The sequence below is a fragment of the Eriocheir sinensis genome, chromosome 36 (assembly GCF_024679095.1).
Source record: "Eriocheir sinensis breed Jianghai 21 chromosome 36, ASM2467909v1, whole genome shotgun sequence".
In the NCBI taxonomy this organism is placed as follows: Eukaryota; Metazoa; Arthropoda; class Malacostraca; order Decapoda; family Varunidae; genus Eriocheir; species Eriocheir sinensis.
The window spans coordinates 16718752-16745131 of NC_066544.1; the positions used below are offsets into that span (position 1 = coordinate 16718752).

The 26380-nt window shown below is 43.6% G+C and overlaps 1 protein-coding gene across 1 annotated transcript; it reads right to left on the bottom strand.

Annotated features, from left to right (window-relative positions):
* Positions 1 to 271: 271 nt before the first annotated feature.
* LOC127007997 (proline-rich protein 36-like) lies at positions 272 to 26339 on the bottom strand. The gene is given in 20 exon segments (XM_050879541.1): positions 272 to 9850; positions 10334 to 10408; positions 14541 to 14710; positions 15719 to 15881; positions 15884 to 17203; positions 17854 to 18551; positions 18905 to 19037; positions 19307 to 19627; positions 20147 to 20476; positions 20636 to 20792; positions 20850 to 20967; positions 21332 to 21464; positions 21978 to 22144; positions 22552 to 22759; positions 24140 to 24337; positions 24502 to 24648; positions 24979 to 25121; positions 25481 to 25616; positions 25955 to 26076; positions 26079 to 26339. Coding segments are annotated over 20 exon segments (4944 nt in total). The 5' UTR covers positions 26107 to 26339; the 3' UTR covers positions 272 to 9673.
* Positions 26340 to 26380: the final 41 nt, after the last annotated feature.

Here is a 26380-nt window from a genome sequence, read left to right on the forward strand (position 1 = left end):
CGTGTTTCTCAAAGGCCCCTCTTAGCGAGAAAAATGAGAAAAAATCATCACTCACGCGAACCATTTCATAATATATATCAACGCATTTGTGATCAGTTTATGCATAATCTATTTTGGGGGGTTTATATCATGGCAAAAATTTGGCCCATCGCTGGTACACGGTAAAGCCACAAACTTGGCCCGTCGCTGCTACCAGGTTAACTATTAATGTTCTTTGTGCTTCTCTGTGCTATAAAAACTCACATCAAAAGAAAGAAATAAAACAAAAGCAAAAAATACACAATAATATATTCAATCATGCACTGACAAACATATAGTTATCACTGGAGGGAACAAAAAAAAATCAAACACCACCAAATTATAATATATCGGAAAATGAATGACATTGTGGGCAGCATATATATAAAAAAAAGGAGTAATAATATCTACAAACCATTAAAAAAAGAACTGCAAATAGGGGTGAATTTTTAATAATACGAGGAATACATAAAAGTGAAAAATCTAAATAAATGTGCAATAAGTGTACTAACAAAAAAATGGGAATGTGTATGTACAAAAAAGGTAAGGATAACATTACCATGCACCTCAGCAGCAACCTTCTCTTAGCACTCTTTAGTTCAGGCTACAACGTACGGACTACACTGGCACCTCGGATGGCCCCTAACCCTTAGACGGCGGCAGTATTTGAAGAGTAGCTCCCAAAAATGAATCATCTATATACAGTCACTGCCGCCCTTAGCAACATAGCATGAAGATAGTTACGCCGCATAAGGGGTGTTTTAACTATCGTCTGTATATAGATTCTACTGCAATCTGGAAGTGTTGTTATATTTCTGCCACACAAAACTGACTGACTGAATTTTGGACTGTATGTATATAGTTCCATCGCCGTCTAAGGGTCAACAAAGCCACCCCCACAGAGCACACTTATGGAAATGCCACTCCACGCTGCGACCATTTCCTTAACGAGACTCTGACGCCACGGGATGGAAAGGTGCGGGCAGGTTACAGGTACATAATGCAACAGGTCAAGGCAGGTCAGTTCAGGGTCATGGATGGATAGACAGGCAGACAGATTAATATGCTGAGGTCGTACACATAATACGACAGCATCTAAGTTTTCCTCTCTCTCCTTTTCATACTGCTGTTTAACTCATTTTACATTATCGTTAATCTCTCATCTCCTTCAGGAAAGCTCAAAGGGCAGATGGAACTTAGCCGGACAACGGTGGTCAAAGATAGTGATAGGAGAACATCAACATTCTCCTACTTTCTGTTCTGCCAATTGACTTAAAATACCTCATCGTCTCCCTTCCCCCCCTTCTCACTGACTCATATGCCTGCTGGAGCTGTCGTGTTGAGAATATTTTGGTTGAGTGGTGGTTAGTTGCCAACAAAACACCCTGCCACATCAACTACACGCTAGTTAAGCACAGTTACAAAGCTGCAGCAGATATCCTCTAGTAGTTACCTTCATGTACTTATACCTAGTGACTACTCACAGCTCTTATCTGGAACTGAATACATATACATAACTACTCAGATGAGCAAAACATTCAGAAACAATAAGAGAACTAAGATTAAAACTTGCTGAAGCTTTATATTCAACATGAAATAGGAAAACAATGAAGATTCACAAAGTTAAAACTACTATATGAAAACCAAGTGAATCTATCGGCTGCCATTACCTCAGGGCACAGCTGCATGCTAGGAAACTTGATCTCAGCTCTTAGGGGAAATCAGTGAGCCATAGAGTGCTAAATGGTTAATGAGTGACACTAACTCACCCAACAGATTCTAAGTCAGGAAATTATAGTTGTCTCAAATCCTCTTTGCATAATGATCCTACGATATGACAAGGGGTTGAGTCTGTGCACCCCCTCAAGCAAGGTAGACTGCAGGTCACCATGAGACAACAACCGTTCAAACACTATGTAGCTAGTTGTTGGGGGCCCGGGACCCCCGCTATCTACTTCCCAGGGTAAGAACTAATTTGTCACGTTCACTATGGCATTACAAGAGGGCAACTATGGCAATTACATGAGTGCATAAGATTACAATAACTAACTTATCATCAACCTTGTCAACTACTTCATGTTCCCAGCACTTGTACAGCTTGCCAATGCACTTAACATTAATTCTGAACAAGCAAGCACCACTTCCTTAGGTACACAAGTCTTTGATCTACAAATTCTCAAGTTCATCTGTTAATATTGAGTAATTTTGAGATGTCTGTGCACACCCAGTCTTTAGTCTGGGTGGTTTTGAGTCTTCTGAAGTGTTTCACATTTTCAAAAACTACTTTTCTCAGTTTTTTTTAGAGAAAATGGCTGTTCTCCCTACCATTAACTACTTCCTAATAAATATTGATATATATAATCTATTCCTAATTAATAGCCATCGTTCACTAATACAAAAATATAGATATATATATATTAAGTGTTGGCATACAGATAATTTTTTCTCCGCACGTCCACAAATTGATCGACAGAGGGTACAGCCGAGTAGGGACTGGAATGCATGTCACCGAGCCTAAGCTACTTATGCCGCCGCCACACACTGCCTCCAAGCCTACGCACCGCAGAGAGGAAAGCTAAACAGCACACAAACTAAAGCAGCACTACCCGCAACGAAACAAGGCATGCACACACACACACACACGCAAGGCCGTGTTGTGTATGTGTGTGCGTCCGTGTGCGGCCCAACACACCACATTAAGTATTTATTAAAGCCTACCTATGGTCCAATAACACTAGACACAGCAGCCTTAGCCTTAGAGGAACTGAAAGCCTCTGGTACCAGCCACACCCGCTGGACAGACTGTTCTCCGCAGTATAATAAAAACAGCAGCCAAGAGTGTATTGTGTATATGAGTCATTTGGTGAGATACAACTTACATTTCATCATAGCAACCATAGAGGGAGAATGTTCGCCTTACAATTATGAAAAAAAAGGTAGGTAGTGTTATAATTCCATACTGTAAGATATAGGAAAGCACCAGATTATTACTCCTTCATTATAAGAACCTGTGCCATTATCTCCCATTATTACCTCATTATAGCAACCATAGAGGGAGAATGTTCACCTTACAGTTATTAAAAGGTGGTATGAGTTATAATTTCATACAGTAAGATAGAGGAGAGCACCAGTTTACTCCTTCATAATAAGAACCTGTGTTAACATCTCCAATTATTACCTCATTATAGCAACCATAGACGAAGAACGTTTGCCTTACAGTTATGAAAAGGTAGTACGAGTTATAATTTCATACTGTAAGATTGAGGAAAGCAACAGATTACGCCTTCATTACTTTATACGAACCTGTGCCTTTGATATCTCCCATTATTACCTCATTATAGCAACCATAGACGAAGAACGTTTGCCTTACAGTTATGAAAAGGTAGTACAAGTTATAATTCCATACAGTAAGACATAGGAAACAACAGATTACGCCTTCATTACTTTATACGAACCTGTGCCATCATTATCTCGGCTTCCTAAACACACACTGATACAAAGAACCACCAAATGCACTCTGAATAAAATAGTTGCACCGTAATATAATCCCGAGGTAAACACGTCAAACACGGAAGGCATGTTGTGTTACTCTATCAAACTAACAAACGCCTTGATGGAGAAAATGTTCCCTTCTCTTCATTGTGTCTGTTCAGTAATACATGAGATTTTTTTCATCCCACAGTGCTTTCTTTACAACCATTCAAGCCTATCCTCTCTTACCACTCACATTTGATCATTGAGTGTCATTCTATCAAACTAGCTGAAGAAAATGTTCCCTTCTCTTCATTGTGTCTGTTCAGTAATACATCAGATTCTTCTCATCCCACAGTGCTTTCTTTACAACCATTCAAGCCTATCCTCTCTTACCACTTAGATCATTGAGTTTGTTATTCTATCAAACTAACTGAAGAAAATGTTCCCTTTTCTTCATTGGGTCTATTCAGTAATACACAAGATTCTTTTTCTCCTAAAGTACTTTCCTTACAACCATTCAAGCTTATAGTCTCTTTCAGCTTTATCCATTATGTACCTTTATCCACTGAAGAAAAAGTTCCCCTCTCTTCATTGTGTTTTTTCAGTAACACCTAAGATTCTTTTTCTTCCACGGTACTTTCCTTACAACCAAACAAGCCTACCTTCTCTTACAGCCTTTTCCATTACCTTTTTTATCTACTGAAGAAAAAGCTCCCTCTCTTCATTGTGTCTTTTCAGTAACACCTAAGATTCTTTTTCTTCCACGGTACTTTCCTTACAACCATTCAAGCCTCTCCTCTCTTACAGCCTTATCCATTGCATTCATCCACTGAGTTTGTGTAGTTCAACATTGTACAACAGCATCATTACAACCCACCACGTCCATTGTTCCTCCTTAGCCGTGCAAACCTACCTACGCCTCTTGTGAGGTTATCTACAATTGCGAGTTTCTTGACGTCCTACAGTAGACACCTTCCTTACAACCCACCAAGTCTCTTAAACACATCCCTAATGCAATGCTACATATGCCTTAAATCTTTATAGTACTCTGCATCTACCAATGAGATCAAATATATCATTACTTTACATCATGCATATGGGAGGGAGCATTTGCCAGGTCCTATGCACTGTTCCAACTAGCACTCATAGCACACAGAAACACTTGGGGAAATTGCAACGTTATAAAAATGAGCTACTGTCAAGATAAACACCATTCCGTACTTTGACAATAAGTTAATCTGTATATTTCAGCTTAATCTTCCTTTTTTCTTACTGTTTCTTCTTTTTTTTCATTTAACTTAGCTTCTTATCTTCTTCCCCTAAATTTCCAGACAATAAGTTAATCTGTATATTTCAGCTTAACTTTCCCTTTTTCTTACTGTTTCTTCTGTTTTTATTTAATTTCTTATCTTCTATTAAATTTTCCCTAAGTTTTGTTCCTGGCACGAGGACTAACTGGCAGGGTGCATGTGCCTAGGCCAACACCCCTTTCCTGGTACCTACTAGTTCCTGTCTACTACACCGGTGCTCTGAGATGGGTGTTAACATGCTGTCCCTCACATCTCACCCCACATCATCAACCCAAGTACTTTGCAGCCAACATTAACTCTGCAGCCAACATCATGAGAACACAATCCCTTCTACAGCGTATGGAATGTTGCGCCATTTGTTCAGCGTTTGTACTTGCTTATCTCCATTGATTAAAACTGGTGGTAATGTGTATGGAATTAAATACTTTTAAATTAGATCTAAAAACACATTATGCTGCAAATAGTGCCTTCAGTTGCAATACTTTGGTTTCACATCAAGAATACAAGCTACGAGAACAGTACACACTATGTTATACTTTTTACCTTACATCATAACAAAAATTTCCATGGGTTAAGCTATTACATGGAGAGATCCTTCCAATGCAATCGTACTTTGGTTTCACATCAACAGACAAAGAATAGTCATTGCATAAATACAAAAATATTTTCAGAACGTGTCACTTTGGAAAGCAACACGCCAACACCTCGTGCCAGATTTGTACCGCGACACTTCCTACATAAGGCACGTCAGATATGCAGGGAATCACACGAGTGCATTCAGTAATATGCATAGAGTGTGCCGGACACCGAGCTCTGTTGCAAACCATGAACTTCCCCCTGACAACACCAAAACATGCACCTGAAGATGACAAAAAACACCCAAAACTTGAGAGAAAGTGGAAAAGGGTGAATATTATGACACCCTGACACCCACCTCTCGCAAAACCCCAAAGATGGAATGTTAAAAAGGAATAGCTACCAACACCAACCTCAGAAAAATTCATAATCGAGCGTTAGTCTCAAATCTTCCTTCCACTGGTACTGACATCAAGAAATATAAACTTTTCACTCAACCTTTTCTCCTCATCCTTCATTGCTAATAACCAACACTGCCAGATCCTCATACTCAGCATATCGTATTTGCCAGCTTCAGGTTAAAAATTATTGCACAAACACAGATACTCATTTAAAGTTAGTGTTAAAATCATTATTGATGGAGGGGTTTTGCATTAGTTATGGGTCAGACACTGTAGCATACAACACGCTGGGTATGTGCTAATCTGTGAAAGCTGGTCATGACACAAATGCAAACTACAATACTCCTTCGTTACGACAGCAACAACTTTCTACTTTCTGCTCCATTTACGACGGTAGTGAGAGAGGAAAGGACACTGGAGAAACAAACTGCACTTCCCATTCATCTCCACACCAAACACATCAAACTAACCATTCACCGCTTCATTTATCTGGATAGCGAGTTAGAAAAGAACATAAAACTATTCGTTGTGATTCTGAATCCTAGAGAAAAGAGAGGATGAGTAAATCTCCTCCGTAAAAATCCCTATAAGCCTTCGACACACGACCTTTTATATATATATGCATGAAAAGTGTGCAGATTTTACAAACATGCACCTGGATATAAAGCTACACAAGGGGTATAAGAGGCACCTCCTGCTATGGCACCTACTCAAAGCCCGGCACTTGGACAAGGCATCACGTGTGGCACTGTGGAGCAGCAAAAACAGCCCAGACCCAGAGAAAAAAAGGCTCCAAGTGAAAAATGTAGCAGAAAAAGTATGAGGACTGTCGCTGCACTAAAAATGGACCTCAGAAAAATCCCCAAAATTAAAAACGTAGCAAAAAAATAGGAGTAACTGCAATAGAAAAAAAATCAGCCTTAATTAAATGGTAAACACTGACAAATGCTACAGTGCTGAGATGGGCGGAATAAATATACTAAGGAATGTCGTTGTAGCTGCATAAATGAGACTGCCACTGTAGATACAAAAATGTGACGTAACGATAAAACACTGGAAGGAAACGTTACAAGAGCTGCATAAAATGGTGTGGTAAAAACGCTGCAATACTGAGAGAAGCTGCAAAAAGAGTAACACGTAGCTGCGGCAAAAACAATAATAGTCGCCACTTTACAAGGGACTCAAAACATTATGGGTGGTTGGTATTCTCAGACACTTCTGCCTCTCACATCAATCATTGCCAGGACGAAAAGGAGATCAATCCAATTCTCATGAGTGGTTTTTAGGCTCATGATGCACAAATAGGATCAAACTACTACCAGGATCATAAAACTGCCCCTGGAAATGACCCGAACTCCATGAAACCCTTGTTAAATATGTGTGCTTGAGGGCAGAAGTGTTTAAGAATATGACCCTATGAACCACAGCTAAAAAAGGAGATTAATCCAGTTCTCATGAGTGGTTTTTAGGCTCATGATGCACAAATAGGATCAAACTACTACCAGGATCATAAGACTGCCCCTGGAAATGACCCAATCTCCTATGAAACCCTTGTTAAATATGTGTGCTTGAGGGCAGAAATGTTTAAGAATATGACCCCATGAACCACAGCTAAAAAAGGATAACAAAAAACAATCACCACTCTCACAGTCAAGGCACAGTTATTAGGCACAAGAAACTTGATACTTTTGATCCCTGTGCTCATCAAAGTTTGCATAATGTTATGTAAAGTTGTGTCCACACGAACCACATCAAATTCCCTTTCAAAACACACACAGTCATTTTTAATACTCCATTTAGCCCTAACAGGAGGCCAAGATACTGAGTGATACATTTTGAAATATTCACAATAAATAATTAGTTAAACACTCAAAGGAAAATTGACTGAATAACTTGTGATACTAAAACCATGAACTGTGGAAAAATTGAAAAGTAATATGGTGCAAGAGAGAGAGACTAAGATATTGAGTGATACATTTTGAAACATTCCTGATAAACATTATTTAAACCCTCGAAGGGAAAACTGACTGAATAACTTGTAATATCAAAACTATGAACTGCAGAAAAATTGAATTATAAAACAAATACCAGCCAAACACAAGGACATGACTCACACATCATCTCGTAAATGTCCCTCCTAAGACTGATAATACTTTTGTGCTGCATGTTTGTATATCTCTGCTACCATTGCTGTATACAAGGCAAGTAGAGGAAGGAGTAGAGAGCACCTCATAATGTACTTCAATGCCCTATCAATTCCTCCACGACTCAATTGAAGACTTTGTGCTACGATTCTCATGGTGATAAACAACCTCACTGGATCACTAGGAACGTACAAAAAAGGTAATAATGCCCACGCGAGGAAACATTCTGTGCCGTATTATGAGTTGAGATTCCTTTGAAGCAACTCCGAGAAGGGAACGGAGTCAACCCAAGAAGCAAAATTAGTGAGGAGTTGTGTGGGGGGGAATGGGGTATGAATTGGGTGTGGGTAGTCTTGTAACCTGCCTTTGTCTGTGTCTTTCTGTTATTCTGTATTTCTTAAAGCTTGGAAAGAAATTAGGTTGAGGATAATCTTGTAACCTGCCTCTGCCTGTGTTTCTGTTATTCTGTATTTCCTAAAACTTGAAAAAAAATTAGGTTGAGGATATTCTTGTGGCCTACCTGTCTGTGTTTGTTATTATGTATTTCTTAAATCTTGGAAAAAAATTAGGTTTGGGGTAACCTTGTAGCCTTCCCATCTGTGTTTCTGTATTCCTGTATTTCTCTAATGTTGTGTCTGTTCTCTATATGCCTCTATGTGTCTTCGTCTACATATATGTCTCATGGTTAGCTTGTCTCATTACCTCTGTGTTTGTCAGTATCTGTAAATATCTCTACTGTTTACAAAATGAGGTCTGTATATAAATATTCTGAATACTTTCCAGGCATTTATGTTACTTAAACCTATCATTACTTTTGTCACCTGCTTGCGGTATGGTTGGTGGCTGTGGCTGTGAGCATGTTAGAAGGGTGTGTCTGTATATATATAAGCTAATGGTGCTGAGAGGTGCAGTGCAAAAAGATCTGTTTAAGTGGTAAGATTGTATGCTTGAAGGTGTATATATATGTCTTCCTCATGACATGCCTGTGCTATTTGTATTCTTGTTCCTTTTGCTTACTGTGGAAACAATGAAACTGACTGTGCTGAAAATATGAGAGTGTGATTTCTTGCAGGCTCCTTATGCTCTTATGTGGAATGTATATATGCTTATGTATACCTATCTCTCTCCCTCATGGTATATATATGGTATTGTTATGTCCCTTACCTACTGCAGACAAGACACCGTAAGACTGTCTGTACTGAGTGCTATGAAGGTAAAATATGTGTTTATATGTGGTATGTATGGAAGCTTAAGTGTAGTATTAATCTCATTCCCTCAGGATATATATATGTGGTATAATTATGTCCCTTTCTTACTGCAGACAAAATACCATGGAACTGTCTGTGCTGAGTGCTGAAAAGGTATATGTGTGCATATGTAAAAGGTATATATATGTGGTTTGTAGATATGCTTAAATATACTATGCATCTTTCTCCCTCATGGTATGTTTGTGGTATTATTATGTCCTCCTTCCACTGAAAACAAAACACCATGAGACTGAAGGTGCTGAATGCTGTAAAGGTAAAATATGTGTGTATATGTAAGAGATATATATATATGGTTTGTAGATATGCTATGTTGGTACGTTTGTGGTATCGTAATGTCCCCTTCCTACTGTAAACAAGACACCATAAGACTGTCCATGCCAAGTGCTGAGAAGGTAAAAGAGGTGTGTAATATGTGGTATGTATGCAAGCTTAACTGTAGTATGCATCTCTCTCTCTCATGTGGTATTGTTACGCCCCTTCCCTCACTGCAGACGGGACACCATTAGACTGACGGTGCTGTGTGTGTTGTGCAGGATCGCCATGGCCTTGTGTAGGTCGGCCTGGCGTAGGTCCACACCGTCCACCTGCAGCAGCTTGTCCCCCACCTTGAGGGCCGACGAGGCTGCCCCGCCGCCCGCCACGCTCATCACGTAAATGCTCTGTGGGAAGGTGATGAAGGTGACGGTGGGTAAAAGTTGGGAGATGAATGATGCGGGAGAATGGAGTATGAAGAAGGAATGTGAATGAATAAGGAATGAGAATAGATGAATGAGAATGAACAAGAATATGAATGAGAATGAAGGAGAGTAAAAACTGAAGAATGGGAATATGAATGAGAACTGAAGGAGAATAAAGACTGAAGAAGAAGTGAGAATGAGAATGAATGCAAATGAATGAATAAATGAGAATGAAGGAGAAGGATGACTGAAGAATGAGAATGAGAATGAATGAGAATAAACAAGAATAAGAATGAAAATAAAGAAGAAAGACAACAGAAAATCAAGTGAAAATGAGAACAAGTGAACAAGAATGAACAAGAAGAAGAAAATGAGACTGATTAGTTTCTTTTCCACTTTTCCTTCAATCTTTTCCCGCCTCTACAAGCTGAACCACCAAGGGCAGCAGCACCAGCATCATCTTACCTTATCATCAGGGTCTGCATTGGACTGCCCTATCGTGAAGCCCAGGTCGGGATTCTTCTCAATCATCACTGGGAACTGGAGGAGAAGGCGGAGGTTAGGTTAAGTTAGGTTAGAGGGTGAGGGCTTCTATTGGGGTTATAGAGAGGGGGACTGCTGAGGTAATTAGTGGGTTTATGAAGAACTTATATATACTGCCTTGTGTACATATGTGAAGGGGAGAAGTAAATAAAAGAGGGAAGGAGGAAAACTAAGGTGAGGTGAGAGGGATAATCTAGTGAGGATAAAATGAAAATAAGGAAAAAAAAGGGGTGATTAATGAGAGGGTTTACAAAGAACTTATATATAACTGCCTTGTGTCTATACGTGAAGGGGAGAAATAAATAAAAGAGAGAAGGGGGGAAACTAAGGTGAGGTGAGAGGGATAATCTAGTGAGGATAAAATGAAAATAAGGAGCAAAAAGGGATGATTGAATGAGAGGATAAAATGAAAAGGTATAAAACATATGAAATTCAGTGAGATAAATTCATCGCCAAAAGAATAAATTTATATCACCAAGAAAAGATCAGCTGTCCAAAAAGATCCCAAAAAAAGAAATATGCAAACAACTGACACTAAAAATCAAGACCAAAAAAGTACAAAAGATCAAATTAGAGTTGAAAAAATACACCAATAATATAAAAATGGGAATAAAAGAAAGAGAAAACCCAAAAATAACAAAAAAAATCAGGAAATAAAAGAGAAGAAAAATCAGAGAAATAGAATAACAGCAATCAATTACGAAAAAAAAAATTAGAACGTTTTAAACTTTGGCATTCCCCCTGAACATGTAAGAGGCACATCACCACCACCACCACCACCATCACCATCACCACCACCACCACCACCACCGCCACCACCATTACCACTTTCCTCACCACCATTACCCCAAGCCATCACCCAACCATTCACCACTACCAAGCCCATACTCTTCAGCCCACATTCAGACACTTCACATTCTCATAAAAAAAAATTAAAAAAAAATAAAAAAAGACATCAAGAGAAGGCTTCCCAAGGACAAATAAGTGTAGCAGAAATAAGACAAAATAAAAGGAACAAAAGGCTTCCCAAAAACGAATTAAGGCGAGCAGAAATAAGATAAAATAAAGGACATCAAAGGCTTCCCATGAACAAATTAATAGTAGGAGAAATATAAATGATAAACAAAAATCTTACCAATGACAAATTAGGCTTAGCATTGATATAAGACAGAAATAAGACATAAAACAAGACATCCCAAAGACAAATCAATATCAATAATAGGAAAAACATAGAGGGAAAAAACATAACCCGGGCTTCTCAATCAAGAGCAGCAGAAAACAATAGGTGCCAAAACAAAACCCTTCTCAAACCAAGAAGCACCAGAAACACAAGATCTAGCCCAGGATATTTACCATTTAAGGTGGTACCTGGACACTCTGCGCTCAGGGATCCAAACCTTCCTGGTCTGGATGGAGGCATGAGGGGAGAGTGAGAGAGAGAGTTGGCCGAGTGAGTGAGGTGAGAAACACAAACACACACGCAAGAACACGGAGATACAAGGCTACGGATTGTTAGTTCAGAGCTCGTTGGTTATCACACTCACAATGCTAAGAGATGAAGCTTGGAGTAGTAATAGTAAATGAGGTGTTGAGAGTTATGAAGAATCTTATATTAGCTTAGAACACAAGTAATGAGGATATGTATATTAGTTCAGAGCTCCAGTTGGTCATCACAATCACAATGCTATGAAGCTTGAAATAGTAAGTAATATTGAATGAGGTGTTGAGAGTTATGAAGAATCTTATATTAGCTTAGAACACAAGTAATGAGGATATGTATATTAGTTCAGAGCTCCAGTTGGTCATCACAATCACAATGCTATGAAGCTTGAAATAGTAAGTAATATTGAATGAGGTGTTGAGAGTTATGAAGAATCTTATATTAGCTTAGAACACAAGTAATGAGGATATGTATATTAGTTCAGAGCTCCAGATGGTCATCACAATCACAATGTTAAGAGCCGAAGCTTGAAATAGGAGCACATAGTAATAGTAAATGAGGTGTTGAGAGTGTTGCGGCATTTCATATTAGCTTAGAACAAAAGTAATGAGAATATGTTTATTAGTTCAGAGCTCCACATGGTCCTCGTACTCACAATGTTACGCCACAAAGCTTGAAATAGTAATAGTATGAGTTATGAGGGGCCTAATATTAGCATAGGAAGGCTGTGTGAGTTAGAAGATTAAAAAGCTTTAGAACAGCCAGACTGATTTAGCTGTATAGGCATCAGCCAGTTTAAGAGCTATATCACAGCACCATTGTTATGTGTTAAATACCTACTGTGTGTGTATGGGGAGGCAAATGCTTTGAATATTATATAGCTACATGAATATCTACCTTTATACATAACTTACTCCCATAAATGTAACAAAAATATTGCGTGTCTATGGGGGAGGTGTATGTTTACTTATTACACTCTATTTCTACTTCAGCGGCAGCCACAGATCCCACACTAAACACAAGAATCACTAAGTAAGACAACATCCATGGAGAGAGAAGAACTTGCCCCCAAAAATTACCCTGGGGAATCTTTACTTACTAATATCACCTTATAGCACCGCCCTTGCCAGCATTGACTGACTCCCTGTTTACACACACTATTTCTACTTCATCTGCAGTTATGGATCCCACCATAAATACATGAATAACTAAATAAGACAACATCCAAGGAGAAGCAGTTGTCCTAAAGACTATTCCAGTAAGACTTCCACTACTAATACCACCTTTGAAACTACAGATCAACCCACTCTTTACACATTCTACATCTACTTCACTTGCCAGATCATACAGCAAATACATAAATCACTAGAGTAGAAGAGAGAAAGCTGCCCCATAATTATACTGGCAAAACTTTCCTTAGTTAACATCCCCTATATAAATACACACCAACTCCCTGTTTACACACACTACTTCAGCTGCCAGATCCTACATTAAATACACAAATCACTAGAGTAGAAGAGAGAAAGCTGCCCCATAATTATACTGGCAAAACCTTACTTAACATCCCCTTCATAAATACACACCAACTCCCTGTTTACACATTCTACTTCTATTTCCACCACACTGTACTCAAAACGTCTGCACACCCAGGTCTGTACGCTACCAACACCACATTCAGCACTTGCCTAGACCCTACACTGCTGCCTCCCCGGGCCTTCCGTGGCGGTTTCCTTACAACTCTAGCATTACGCAGCGCATCATCCTCCCCCTCCTGCGGTGCAGAAAAATATATACAAACTACACATTCTGCCGCTCATTATCAGAGCAGGAAATAAAATAATAAAGATGTCCACCAGTTGACGAGAGTATGAGAAAGGAAATAAGCATTATGCAATCTGCTTAAGTACTAAAAATTCACTGAAAAAAAAAGAGAAGACAGAAAATAAGTGTTCGGTGATTTGCCTATGCACTAAAATTTCATTGGAGGAAAAAAAATAGTTTTCTTGTATTACCTAAAGCAGAAAATAAGTGTTCCGCTATTTGCCTAAGTGATACAAATTCATTCAGTCCTTGCAATTTAGCCAAGCATGGAAATAACCTACTCTAACATTTAGAGATGCATGTAAAGGTGTTTATAATGTGTCTTTAGATTTATGTGCACCTGACAAGTAGTGCATGATGTTAATAATATTGATACGGTAATGCTGCTGCCATGCAAACTTCAAAGCATCAATGGCCATCATTATCGGATAAACAGTCAAAAATAAAAATTAATAAATAAGTCAATGAATATGAAAAAAAATCACAAACATACACTAAAAAGAAGAAAAAAACTGCATTACTTAACCCACTAAATAAAGAAATAAATATATATACAGAAACTAAGTAAAAAGAAGTAAATAAAGAAATAAAAACTGCATTACCTCAACTTTTAAACAAAGAAAATATATACAAAAAAATCCACAAACACACACACACACACACACGCACAACACTATATACAAACAAAACAAAACAAAACAAAAACAAAAACATCACAAGCATCACTATCCACAACAAAAACAAACAGCCACAGCCTCAGCCTCATCAGCTCAGCCCGGCAGCCCACACCCATTACACATAAGTCAGCCCCACGCCAAGCCATCCATGGGTATCCAGCCTGTTAATGTGTTAGTGGCGCGTACGTACATTGTGACATACCACTCGGGCGTTCTTGTGCTGGCCAAACATCCAGGCCGAGTGGTGGTGGTTGGCCTTGCCGGGGTCCAGGGGTGACTGCTGCTGGGGCGTGGGGGAGCCGGGCGAGGGGGACACCCGGTGCTTGCTGCCGCCGGGTGCTGGGATCTTGGAGGAGAGCCCTGGGTGTGGGGGAAGGGAGGGTGGGTGAGTGAGTGAGGATGTCTACAATGTGGGGAAGAGAGGATGGGTGAGTGAGGGAGGATGTCTACACAGTTAACAGCCTGGGTGTGGGGGAAGGGAGGGTGAGTGAGTGAGGAAGGATGTCTACAAAGTGGGTGTGGGGGAAGGGAGGATGGGTGAGTGAGTGAAGATGTCTACAAAATTAATAGCATGGGTGTGGGGGAAGGGAGGGAGGGTGGGTGAGTGAGTGAGGATGTCTACAAAGTTATAGACTGGGTGTGGGGGAAGGGAGGGAAGGTGAGTGAGTGAGGATGTCTACAAAGTTAATATACTGGGTGTGGGGGAAGGGAGGGAAGGTGAGTGAGTGAGGATGTCTACAAAGTTAATAGACTGGGTGTGGGGGAAGGGAGGGAAGGTGAGTGAGTGAGGATGTCTACGCCTGGCTGTAGGTGAAGGGAGGGAGGGTGAGTGAGGACGTCTACAGGGTTTATCGAATTGAGGAATCACAGGTTAGTCTTTATACTTTCTAATCATTATGCTTTTTCTTTTTTCTTAACATGACAAATATATAAAAATGTGCCTCCTAATGGGTTTCTGTTACTGTAGGAAAGGTTTTGATCGTATGTTCACCTGTTATGTAAATAGGGTTGATAGGAAGCAGACAAGGGCACACATATAAAACAGTGGAAAAAAAAGCCCACAAAACTAATACTGTCTTTCTGTTTCTTCCTTTATATTCTTTTAACGGAGGAAGTAATTGTTTTGGGGTAGTCTTTATAATTTTCTTCTGCCCTTAGACTGTCTTCTGTACTGCATAAATGAATAAATAAGAAGTAAATGAATGAATAAATGCATAACTTAACAACCAAGATCGAAATAAAGCACTGTGGGCATTCTTATATAATCTTGCTTTGACCCTGAACAATCTCCTGTACTGTAAAAATAGATAATAAATGGAAAAAGTGAAGTAAGGCGACCCACACACACACTTGACCCTAACTCCTTACCTGCAGCGTGTGGAATGCGCGAGGCAGAACCAGTGGAGGTGACAGAGCCTCGGGAGCCGGGGGTGGCCAGAGGGGAGGGGATGGGGATGCCAGGGGTGTTGATGGCGGAGTTGATCGCTGGCGGCCGAATCCCAGAGCTGTATCCTTGGCGCCTGTGGCTGTGACGGGCGGCTGGGATGGCGGCTGACTAGGTGGGGACTGTGTGGGGTGGATGGAAGGGGGACGGATGCCAGTGGAGTACGCCGGGGACTGGAGTTTGGAGTGAGGAATGTGAGTACCATCTGTAGTGGTGGGTGCTGCAGTGGGCATCTTAGAGTACCCATAGGAGGGGGTGCTGGGGTGTGTCTTCCCTGCCAGGCCTCCAGAGTGGTTAGCCCCAAGCCCACTGTTGCTTCTTCCCTGTGAGGCTAGTGTAGGTATGCCTGACCCCCCTCCACCTCCTGCCTGTGGGATTGAGGTGGGGGCTTTACCGTGGCTGCTGGCATACCCTCTCGGGGTGTCGCCTGGGCTTGGTCGCACTGCCTTGCTAAATGGCTCCACTGGGGTGTGACCTGGCACACCCATCATTGGTATTCTGGACTCAGTTTGTTCACTTGACGAGCGGTAGTCCACTGGTTTCTGCGACTCCTGAGGTGGTGAGTGTACATCCCTGGTCAGCCCACTGGGGGAGCGCCCGATGTTCCCCAGGGTTGGTATTCTTGTCTCCAGTCCTGGCCTGTCCTGGGGGTGAGCAGAAGAGTTCAGGCTTGGGATCTTTGAGTCTGGGGTAAGTTTATGCTCCTGGGTCATCCCTGGGGTTCTTGCTATGCTGCCAGGAGCCTGTAGCCTTGATGGGGTGTGTAAATGGGACTGAGGCTCATGATGAGGCTGTTCGGCTGGCCTTGTGTTATCATGTGACATGGTGGCGGAGGGAGAGGTGGTAGGGACTCTGGTATCAGCGTGGGGTGTAGACTGACTAGGGGAGTGTGGGTCACGGTAAGGGCCCTTCAAACCCCCATAAGCTGCCTCTGAGCTACCACGAAGAGCCGGAATCCTGGACGGGAGCTTTGATATGGATTTCTGTGGGGCAATAGAACCCTCGGAGTGACTATTATTCAGGTCATTATCACTCTGCCCTCCCTCTTCATCATCCATTGACGTGGAGTCCTGCAGGATATCATTAGGACGCGAGTTGGAGGGAGACATGAGGCTGGGGCGGTGGGGTGTAGGGTGAAGCACTTCCCCGCGTGGCTGATCCTGAGTGAAGTTGGTCGGCCCCACGGAGCGACTAGTGGCGGCGAAGGTGTTGGTGGTGGTGCGGTAGGTGTGAGAGGAGACGCTGGAGTTGGCCGTCACTGTTACTGGAGGTGGTTGTTGGTCCTTCCCTCCGTACCCCATTGAGGCTGCACTGCTGTTGGCTTGTAAGGGTGTGCTGGGGCTGGTCACGTCGCTGGGTAGAGTCTTCGGGGGTGGACTGTCCCCGTGCTCCAACAAGCTGCTCGTCACCTGTCAAACCACATGAAAGAATTGTTAAGAAAAAATACCACAGTGACGAAAAATCTTACACAATACACGAGCTCCATAAGTTTACATTCTGGTGACTAGAAATAAAGGTTACACAAGTATTGAGTATTTACAAGTAGGATTCTTTCAGCACATCAAGTTAGTCAAGAGATATTCATAAAGAGAAAGAGAGAAAGAGGAAAAATAAGAGGGACAGAGGGAAGGTGAGGGAAAAAAGACTAATACAGCTACCAAAGTAAAGAGAGGGAGGAAAAAATATATATATAAAAGGGAAAGAGGGAAGGTGAGAAAAATGAGACTTAATACAGCTGCCAGAACAAAGAGAGTAAAACAAAAAGAGAGGGAAAGAGAGTGAATAAAATAAAGAGGAAAAGAGATAAGGTAGAGATGAAAGGAGATTGGAAAGGAGACAGAGTAGAGATATATATGAAGACATCAAGACACCTCTGAACCCGAAATTGACTTCTCTTTTGGCTACTCTTTACTTCTGTCTATTATGGGAGCGGCAAGTGGTGGATTTTTTGTTTTTTTTCACTCTTTTTGTTGCCCTTGAGCTGTCTTTGTTGTAAAATAAAATGAAAAAAAATACAATACATAACATTACCAGGTGACCAAATTAACACCCACAATACCTGATCAATGATGGAGACCAGGCCGTTACTCTCCTGACGGTGGTTGCTTCCCCTGTGGTCCCATCCTCCGTTGCTGGTGCGCGCGAGATCCTGGCTGCGGAACATGGACTGGTCAAGTGGCCGGGACGAACTGGCCACATTGAGCCCCATATGCGAGACGGCCCGAGCAGGTGGCGGGGGAATGCCTAGCGTGTTGATCGGGGCTGCTAGTGACCCCGGCCTGTGATCATGGGGCAGTCGGTTAAGCAGCGCCGAGTCTGCAAGTGCCCCGAGTGCCAAGGACCCAGGACGCTGCACTGGGGCACCATTTGAAGGCTCCAGCTGTGTCCCTGTGGCGATGGATGCTGGTCTGGCGCTGGGTTTGGCCAAGTGGTTGTGTGGCGGATGCTGCGTGGGGAACAACCTCTGTGATGCATTGTTGGCAGATGCTGGGTAAGGGGATGAGTAGGAGGAGGTGGAGGGAGAGTAATGGGATGAGGGGGAGGCAGCTGTGGGAGGGACAGAGACAGAGGAGGGTCTCTGGGAGGCTGTGGAGAGTGAGGCCATGAAGGATCTGGATGTGGAGTGAGGAGAGGCCAGGTTGAGGCTGCCAGGCGGGGACGAGGGCGTGGAGGGCATGGAGTAGGCGGAGTCGGTGAGGGTGTGGGGCGAGGAGGGTGTGGTGAGGCTGCTCCTCTCGCTGCACACCTGCTCGTCACCTGGAAGGAATAAAGAAGTATTAATTAGGACATAAAAAAGGTGTCAGGTTGTTAATGTTGAGTTGCATCTTTCAAACTGATCTTAAATGAATAATTGGCATCACAAAACAAAAAAAAATCAACTAAAAACTAAAAAAGAATAATACTAAGAGAAAAAGGCCTCTTATGATCACACACACACACACACACACACATTTTTATATTTGCTAAACTTTATCTTGAATATGTTGGCAATAAACCTTTACTTACACACACACACACACACACACACACACACACACACACACACACCAAACACTCCCATAACACAAAACACCACACACAACAGACCCCACAGCACCCTCAGGACTCACTGGGCTGCGCGGAGGCCTTGCCGTTCCCATAGCCGCTATCACTGGAGCTGCTGGTGGTGTCGTTGGTCTCATCCTCACCCCCTGCTGCCCCTCCTGCTCCTGCTGCTGGGCCGAGATGGCTGCTGACTGTGCCCTGTGACATGTAAACACACACTGAGTACATGAATCACCCATTATTATTTTATTTATAATTTATTTCTCTTACTATAATCAATACATTTTTCATTCCCACCTGTTAACTCACTGGGCATTGTGTTTTGTTCCCCCTAATGTATTCTTCTTACTTCTTATTTTTTTATATCTACGTCAGCTTATGAAAGGGACTCAGGATTTTAGTAATAACAACCACAACCAAACTCTTCTGATCACCCCCCACCCCACCCTCATACCCTAAACACACACCTGCCCAGGCCTGCTGTTGGGTACGGCTGCCACCGCCCCTTCAGCCGCCACTCCCTCGCCCCCAAAGTCCGAGGCGTGCCGGGACATCACGGCTGCTATATGGTAAGGTGGCGGCTTCTTGATGCGCTTGTCCTGGGGATCGGAGGATGCGTCCCCTTCGTAGGCAGGTGTGGGGGGGGCCTCAAGGGTGGGTGCGGTCAGGGGCGGTGGTGCTGTGGTTGGCAGTGGTGGTGGTGGCGGTGTTGTGTCCCCTCCCCTTCCTGGCTCGCTGGGTGGTGGTGTTGGTTTGTCTTGCATTGTTGGTGGTGATGTGGTGATGACCTGGAGGTGGGGGTGGGGAGTGTTAAAATGGCTTCTATTTGCACTTTGAGAGCCAGATGTCTTTTTATGTACCTAAAATAAGATAAATCAAGGCCATTAAGCATTCGTAATACTGATCTGACAATGATGTGCGATACAAGTTCGTCTATCGAGTGCACGTATGGCTTATTGTCAATGCAAATCAGTATGCTATGGATTTATGTAAGAAGGCATCAAGGTTCTATTGTATACATAAGCACACTGAAGATTTTTTTTTTCTTTTTTTTTTACAGCACGAAGAGCAACTCAAGGGCAACAAAAAGATGTAAAAAAGAAAAAAAAATTACTGTTGCTCTCATATAGCGATAAGTATAGAGTGGTCAAAGGAGAGGTCAATTTCCGATGGAGAGGTGTCCTGATGCATTTAAGAATATTGACCAAATCGCCAGCTAGCAATGCATAAGGGCCACATCAATTTCCTTGAGTGGACAGATGGGATGAAACCGACTATAATGCACATCAAACTAAATCTTAACTAACCTGTGCCAGACCAAACACATTCCGGTCCCCAATGGCATACGGCTGATCTCCCACCGGCGCCGTTCCTGCCTTCCTGCCCGTGCCGTTCACCATCCTTTCACCGCCCTCAGGAGCCCCAGTTGAGGAGGAGGAGGAGGGCGTCAGGTTCCTCACGTTCCTGGCCTCACGCAGAAGGGGTCGCTCCTCTGCCGGAAGCTCCATGACGGCCAAGGGAGGTGCTGGGCCTTCTGTATCATCATCCTCATCGTCCTCCTCCTCCATGTGTTTGTCCTCCCTCTTCCGCCCGTTGTCCAGGATGTGGGAGGGGGCGGAGGGGTCTGACGGGAGGCTCTGAGAGGGAGGTTTGTGTTTGGTTATTAAGAGGGTAGGTAAGTTTGCAAAGGAAAGAAATATGTGAGGGGTCTTGGCTTGGCTTGACTTGGCCAACCTCCTCATCCACCCAAAATCACTCACTCCGTTACACCTTTCAACCACCTCCCAATCCCTCACCTTCCTGCCCAGATCCGTCTCTGAAGCCTCTCCCTTCCCTGGCTGAGTGATCGAGGCTGAGGACAAGGTGGCAGTGGCAGCTGCAGTCTTGTTGGCGCGCCCTGTGTCTTGGGCATAACAACTGGCGCCTGCAGCTGTCGTGGGGTCCTTCTGCAGGCTGTAGGTTGCGTGGCATGCTTAGCAAGGGCCTTCAGCCTAGGTAGGGGTGTCGGGCTCGGTGAGGCGCACCCGCTTGTCCACATCCCCGTCGAAGGCAAATTTTATGAGGGTTTTGGCTCTCCGCTGCTCGTCCCACCCCTGACCCGGAAAGGTGTCCGCCTCCACCACTGTCTCTGTTGGTGCGAGGGAGTGTGTTTTTGAGGATACTGGACACTTTATACTCCTTATGCTTTACACTCTCTATACATTAAACTATTTTTACCTCTCATGCATTAAACAACTGCCTCACAACCTGCTTTTTGACCCAAGTCCCTAGCTTGTGGAATTGATAGTAACCAAAATTTGTAACAGAGGTATCTACTGCTTGTTTTACTTCTTATGCATTCACTATCAGCCTTATGGCCTGTTTCTCTACCCACCAAAGAGTGCCTAGCTCATTCAATTCATAGTATTTATAGTAACAAAAATAACAACCACTCCTTATACTTCTTATGCATTAGTCACCAGCCTCACCACATGCTATCCTAACCGACTCACCTGTCTGGTGGTTCCGGGGCTGCTGCGGCAACATGAAGCAGGTCAGGACGCGCTGGCCCGTCTCCGGCAGCGTCTCAGACTGTAGCTGCACCTGAGGCTTGTTCTGGTTCTCTGACAGCCACAATGCACGCAACTGGGAGCAAAGGAGGAGGAGGACTAAGTATACACAACACAGGCTAGTTTTTCATGTTTGAGCTACCTCATTTACTGTTAAAAAAAAATACAGACTATATAACAAGAAGTGGCTGAGTGGTCAGCGTGCAGGAGTGCCGTCCAGGATGGCCTAGGTTAGCGTCCCGCCCACCGCCACAAGCTGGGATTTTTCAGTCACCACCAAGTGACCTAAGACTACCCATATGCTGTCCTGAAGGCCACCTATCAACCAAGACTCTAGATTCTCTCTATAAAAAGAGGATGAAAGATGAGCTCCAGGAGACACCCTGAGTCAAGCAAGATGATGCCGCTATAAAACCTTGCCTGCCCCACAACAGGCTGGGGCTGACCACCAAACCCCCCAAGAAAGCCTACCAGTGCCATAGTTATGCAAAAAAAAAAAAAAAATACAATATAAATAATTAAGAATCAAGAGAATATGAAGAGTCCTCTGGCACTAAACTTCACCCTTTGAGCCCCTCAGCACACCCACCTTGAGCTTAGTGAGGGAGACAGGCAGATATGGGATGAGGTTGTCGCACAGGTTGAGCACAGCCAGGCGGGGCAGGTGGCCGAGCTCTGCCGGCACACTGATCAGGCGGTTAGAGGCCGCCGTCAGCACCGTCAGGTTGGAGCACGACCCAAGTTCCGGCGGCAACTCTGGGTGGGGTGAGGTTAGGTAATGACTGTTCTTTCTACCATCAATTAGCATGTGAAATGATTAACATATACTTGTGCCAGAGTACATGGTAATGATCACATGAACTCAATGCCTAACTTATATGTAATGGAAGACATGGCAATTCAGTACTGGGTAAGAAAATCAGCCAAATGTTCTCTTGCCATCAATGGCCACATAAAATAACCTATATACTCACATCAGAGAACATTTTTTCTTCTTTTTTTTACATCAAAGGATATGGCTCAAGGGCAACAAAAAGTGTAAAAAAAATAAATAAAAAAAAGCCCGCCACTTGCCGCTCCCAAAATAATCCCACAAACAACACCTAACTTGTCTATAACTGAAGACATGCCACATAAAGGAGAGTAAATACAGAGACACCCACCAGTGAGGAGGTTGTCATCCAGGTGGAGTGTGTGAAGGTTCCTGAGGAGGCCCATAGAGGCGGGCAGTGTCTCCAGGTCATTCTGGGTCACCACCAGCTCCTGCAGCGCCGCCAGGCCCCCGATGGACTCCGGCAGGTGTGTGAGGGCGTTGTCATCAAGCTTCAACACCTGCAGCTGCCGACACCCTCCAAGCTTCTCTGGCAACTCCTGGAGGGGAAAGGAGAGATGATATGAGGGGCCAAGGCAACAATGGTAGAGTTTAACCCATCCATTGTGATTGGCATGGATTTACTTTTCACTGCTAGCCTGGTAACATATACTCCCAGGTCTTTCTCTGCCTCTGAGGTGGATAGTGGAGTGTTTCCCATGGAAGATGATATGAAAGGCCAATGCAACAATGGTAGAGCTTGGAGCCTCACCAAAATGTACCTAGCATGTCCTGGAGGGGAAAGAAGAGATGATACGAGGGACAAAGCAACAATGGTATGAAAAAGAGGATCCTCGCTAACATGTAACTAACTAGATTCTGCCTAAAATAATTGTTACATCTGCTTCTATACAAAGGACATAAAGCAAGAGAAGTAGGACAGCACAGTATCTTTGAGTTATCTGAAGAACTAAGAAGTGGAGGTGAGAAAGAGAGAAGAAAAGATGAAAAAAGGAAACTGCTACATCTGCTTCTCTACATGGAACAGAAAGCGAGGGGAGTAGGACAAAAGAAAGAGAATGGAAGAATAAGAGAACAGAAGAAAAAACAGAAAACAAATGACTAAAACATCTACACAGGGAACAGAGAGAGAGAGAGAGAGAGAGAGAGAGAGAGAGAGAGAGAGAGAGAGAGAGAGAGAGAGAGAGAGAGAGAGAGAGAGAGAGAGAGAGAGAGAGAGAGAGAGAGACAGCGTGTGAGAGAGAGAGAGAGAGAGAGAGAGAGAGAGAGAGAGAGAGAGAGAGAGAGAGAGAGAGAGAGAGAGAGAGAGAGAGAGAGAGAGAGAGAGAGAGAGAGAGAGAGAGAGAGAGAGAGAGAGAGAGAGAGAGAGAGAGAGAGAGAGAGAGAGAGAGAGAGAGAGAGAGAGAGAGAGAGAGAGAGAGAGAGAGAGAGAGAGAGAGAGAGAGAGAGAGAGAGAGAGAGAGAGAGAGAGAGAGAGAGAGAGAGAGAGAGAGAGAGAGAGAGAGAGAGAGAGAGAGAGAGAGAGAGAGAGAGAGAGAGAGAGAGAGAGAGAGAGAGAGAGAGAGAGAGAGAGAGAGAGAGAGAGAGAGAGAGAGAGAGAGAGAGAGAGAGAGAGAGAGAGAGAGAGAGAGAGAGAGAGAGAGAGAGAGAGAGAGAGAGAGAGAGAGAGAGAGAGAGAGAGAGAGAGAGAGAGAGAGAGAGAGAGAGAGAGAGAGAGAGAGAGAGAGAGAGAGAGAGAGAGAGAGAGAGAGAGAGAGAGAGAGAGAGAGAGAGAGAGAGAGAGAGAGAGAGAGAGAGAGAGAGAGAGAGAGAGAGAGAGAGAGAGAGAGAGAGAGAGAGAGAGAGAGAGAGAGAGAGAGAGAGAGAGAGAGAGAGAGAGAGAGAGAGAGAGCGACGCCGGAAGAATCATCACACAGTACCTTAAGATGATTGGATGACAGGTGGAGGTCGGTGAGGGCGGTGCAGTTCTCTATCTCGGCAGCCACCCAATCAACCTTGTTCTTTGAGGCGTCCACGTGCTCCAGCTTCCTCAGGCGGCCCAGCAGCGGCGGCAGTGACTTGACCTTGTTGTTGTCAAACCAGAGCCCGCTGTTGCCCAGGCTCCCAATCACCTCAGGCTGTGGGGGAAGGGAGAGAGGGAAACATGAAGAAGATGATGGTGGTGATGATGGTGATGATGAACAACTGAGAGAAGAAAGTGAAAGGAGGAAGGAGAGAAGGAGGAGGAGGATAGAAAGGATAGGGGAAATGCAAGAAATAGAGAAGGGAAGAAGCCACCTACCAGTTCGGAGAAGTCATTTTGGCCAATGTCGAGGCGCTGGAGATTGGTGAGGCGGATGATGGTCTTGGGGAGGGTGTTCAGCTGGTTCTCCCGGAGCTCAAGGATGCGGAGGCGAGACAGCCGGCCAAAGCTTGCCGGCAAATACTCCTGAAGGGGATGGAAGAAGGGTTAAGGGAGTAATGAGGTGTGTGAGGTGAGTAATAGTGTTTATGTGAACTGTGCATTACAATAACAAGACCCTCCCTCTCTCCCTCCTACCCTTCATTGCTCCTTACAAATTAACTTTACCTTTGTCCATGATAGTAAATGAGAACTGTACAACACCCTCTGCAGACACTCCCTCCCTCCCTCTCGCCTTCCTTCCCTCTCTCTACAAACTTTACTTTCCATTACCCAGTAGATAATAATAAATGTGAACTGTACAATAGCCTTACCAAACCCTCCCTCCCTCCTTCCTCTCTCTCTCCCTCCACCCACCAGGAATGTGTCGTTGAGGTAGAGCTCTGTGAGGGTGGGCAGCTGCGTGAAGCCCTCGGGAAGGCGGCACAGCGGGTTGATGCTGGCGTCCACCACCGCCAGATGTCGGCAGCCCTTGATGTTGTCTGGGATGTCTGAGATGGCTGCGGAGGAGGTGGTAAGATAGTTAATAAAGGGAGGAATGCTAAATGGTAACACTAATAATAAGACATAATAAGACTAATGATGAGATAATGAGACTAATCTGGAAATAATAACAACCCTCAATATTCTGGGTTTGCTTAAGTTAGGTTAGGCTATGTTAGGTTAGGTCAGGTTAGGTTAGGTTAGGTGGCTGCCAAGGAGGAGGTAAGACAAGAGATAATATAAGGTGAAAAGGAGTAAATGATTGGTTAAAGAAAATTGTAATAAAGAGAAAAGAAGAAAAAGAAGAGGAAGGATGTCAGTATGCATTACTCTGGAGGCTCATACTACCCAACAACCAAAAGCCCCTAAACCTCACCATTCTTGCTGAGGTCGATGTTGGTGAGGTTGATGAGCGAAGCGACGGCCGGCGGCAACGCTGTGAGCTCGTTGTCGCTGAGGCCCAGCACCCGCAGCCCGTGACAGTAGAACAGCTGGCGCGGCAACTCCCTCAGCTGGTGAAAAGGTAAAGATGAGGTACGTCACAAAAAAGGAAGAAACAATTAAGTGAGAAATAAGGCGATGGATGGATTGGTTGACTGTTAGATTAATTTGTTTTCTATTTACACACACACACACACACACACACACACACACACACCAGACTAAGTGAGGATGTAGTATCAGCGAAGAGTGTGCACAACTTTAAGGAAAAACTGGAGAAGTACAGATATGGAGACGGGACCACACGAGCATAAGCCCAGGCCCTATAAAATTACAACTAGGTAAATACACACACACACACACACACACACACACACACACACACACACACACACACACACACACACACCTGGTTGGAGTCGAGATAGAGCTCTTCAAGGGTCCGCTCACAAGCAAACACATCGGCAGGTACATCAGTGAGCGAGGCGTGGGTGTAGTCTAGGGTGGTGATGTCGTCGCCTCCCCTTCCGTGCACCCCCGGCAGGCCAGCAGGGACGGCATGGTGGTGGTGCGGCGATGGTGGTGGTGGAGTTTTTGTTTCCTTTGTTTTATTTATTTACAACATTTTGGGGCGGTGGTGTTTTGGTCTCCTTCCTTCCTTCTTTTCTTTCCTTCTTATTTACTTCACACGCTTGCTTCTTTTATTACTATTATTATTATTGTTGTTTTGAATCTCTCTAGCACAGCATCCTGGTCTCTTTCTCCTTCTCCTTCTCCTTTCTCACTTCCTTCTTCTTCTCCACCTTGTGTGTCTCCTCCTCTTCTCTCTGGCTGT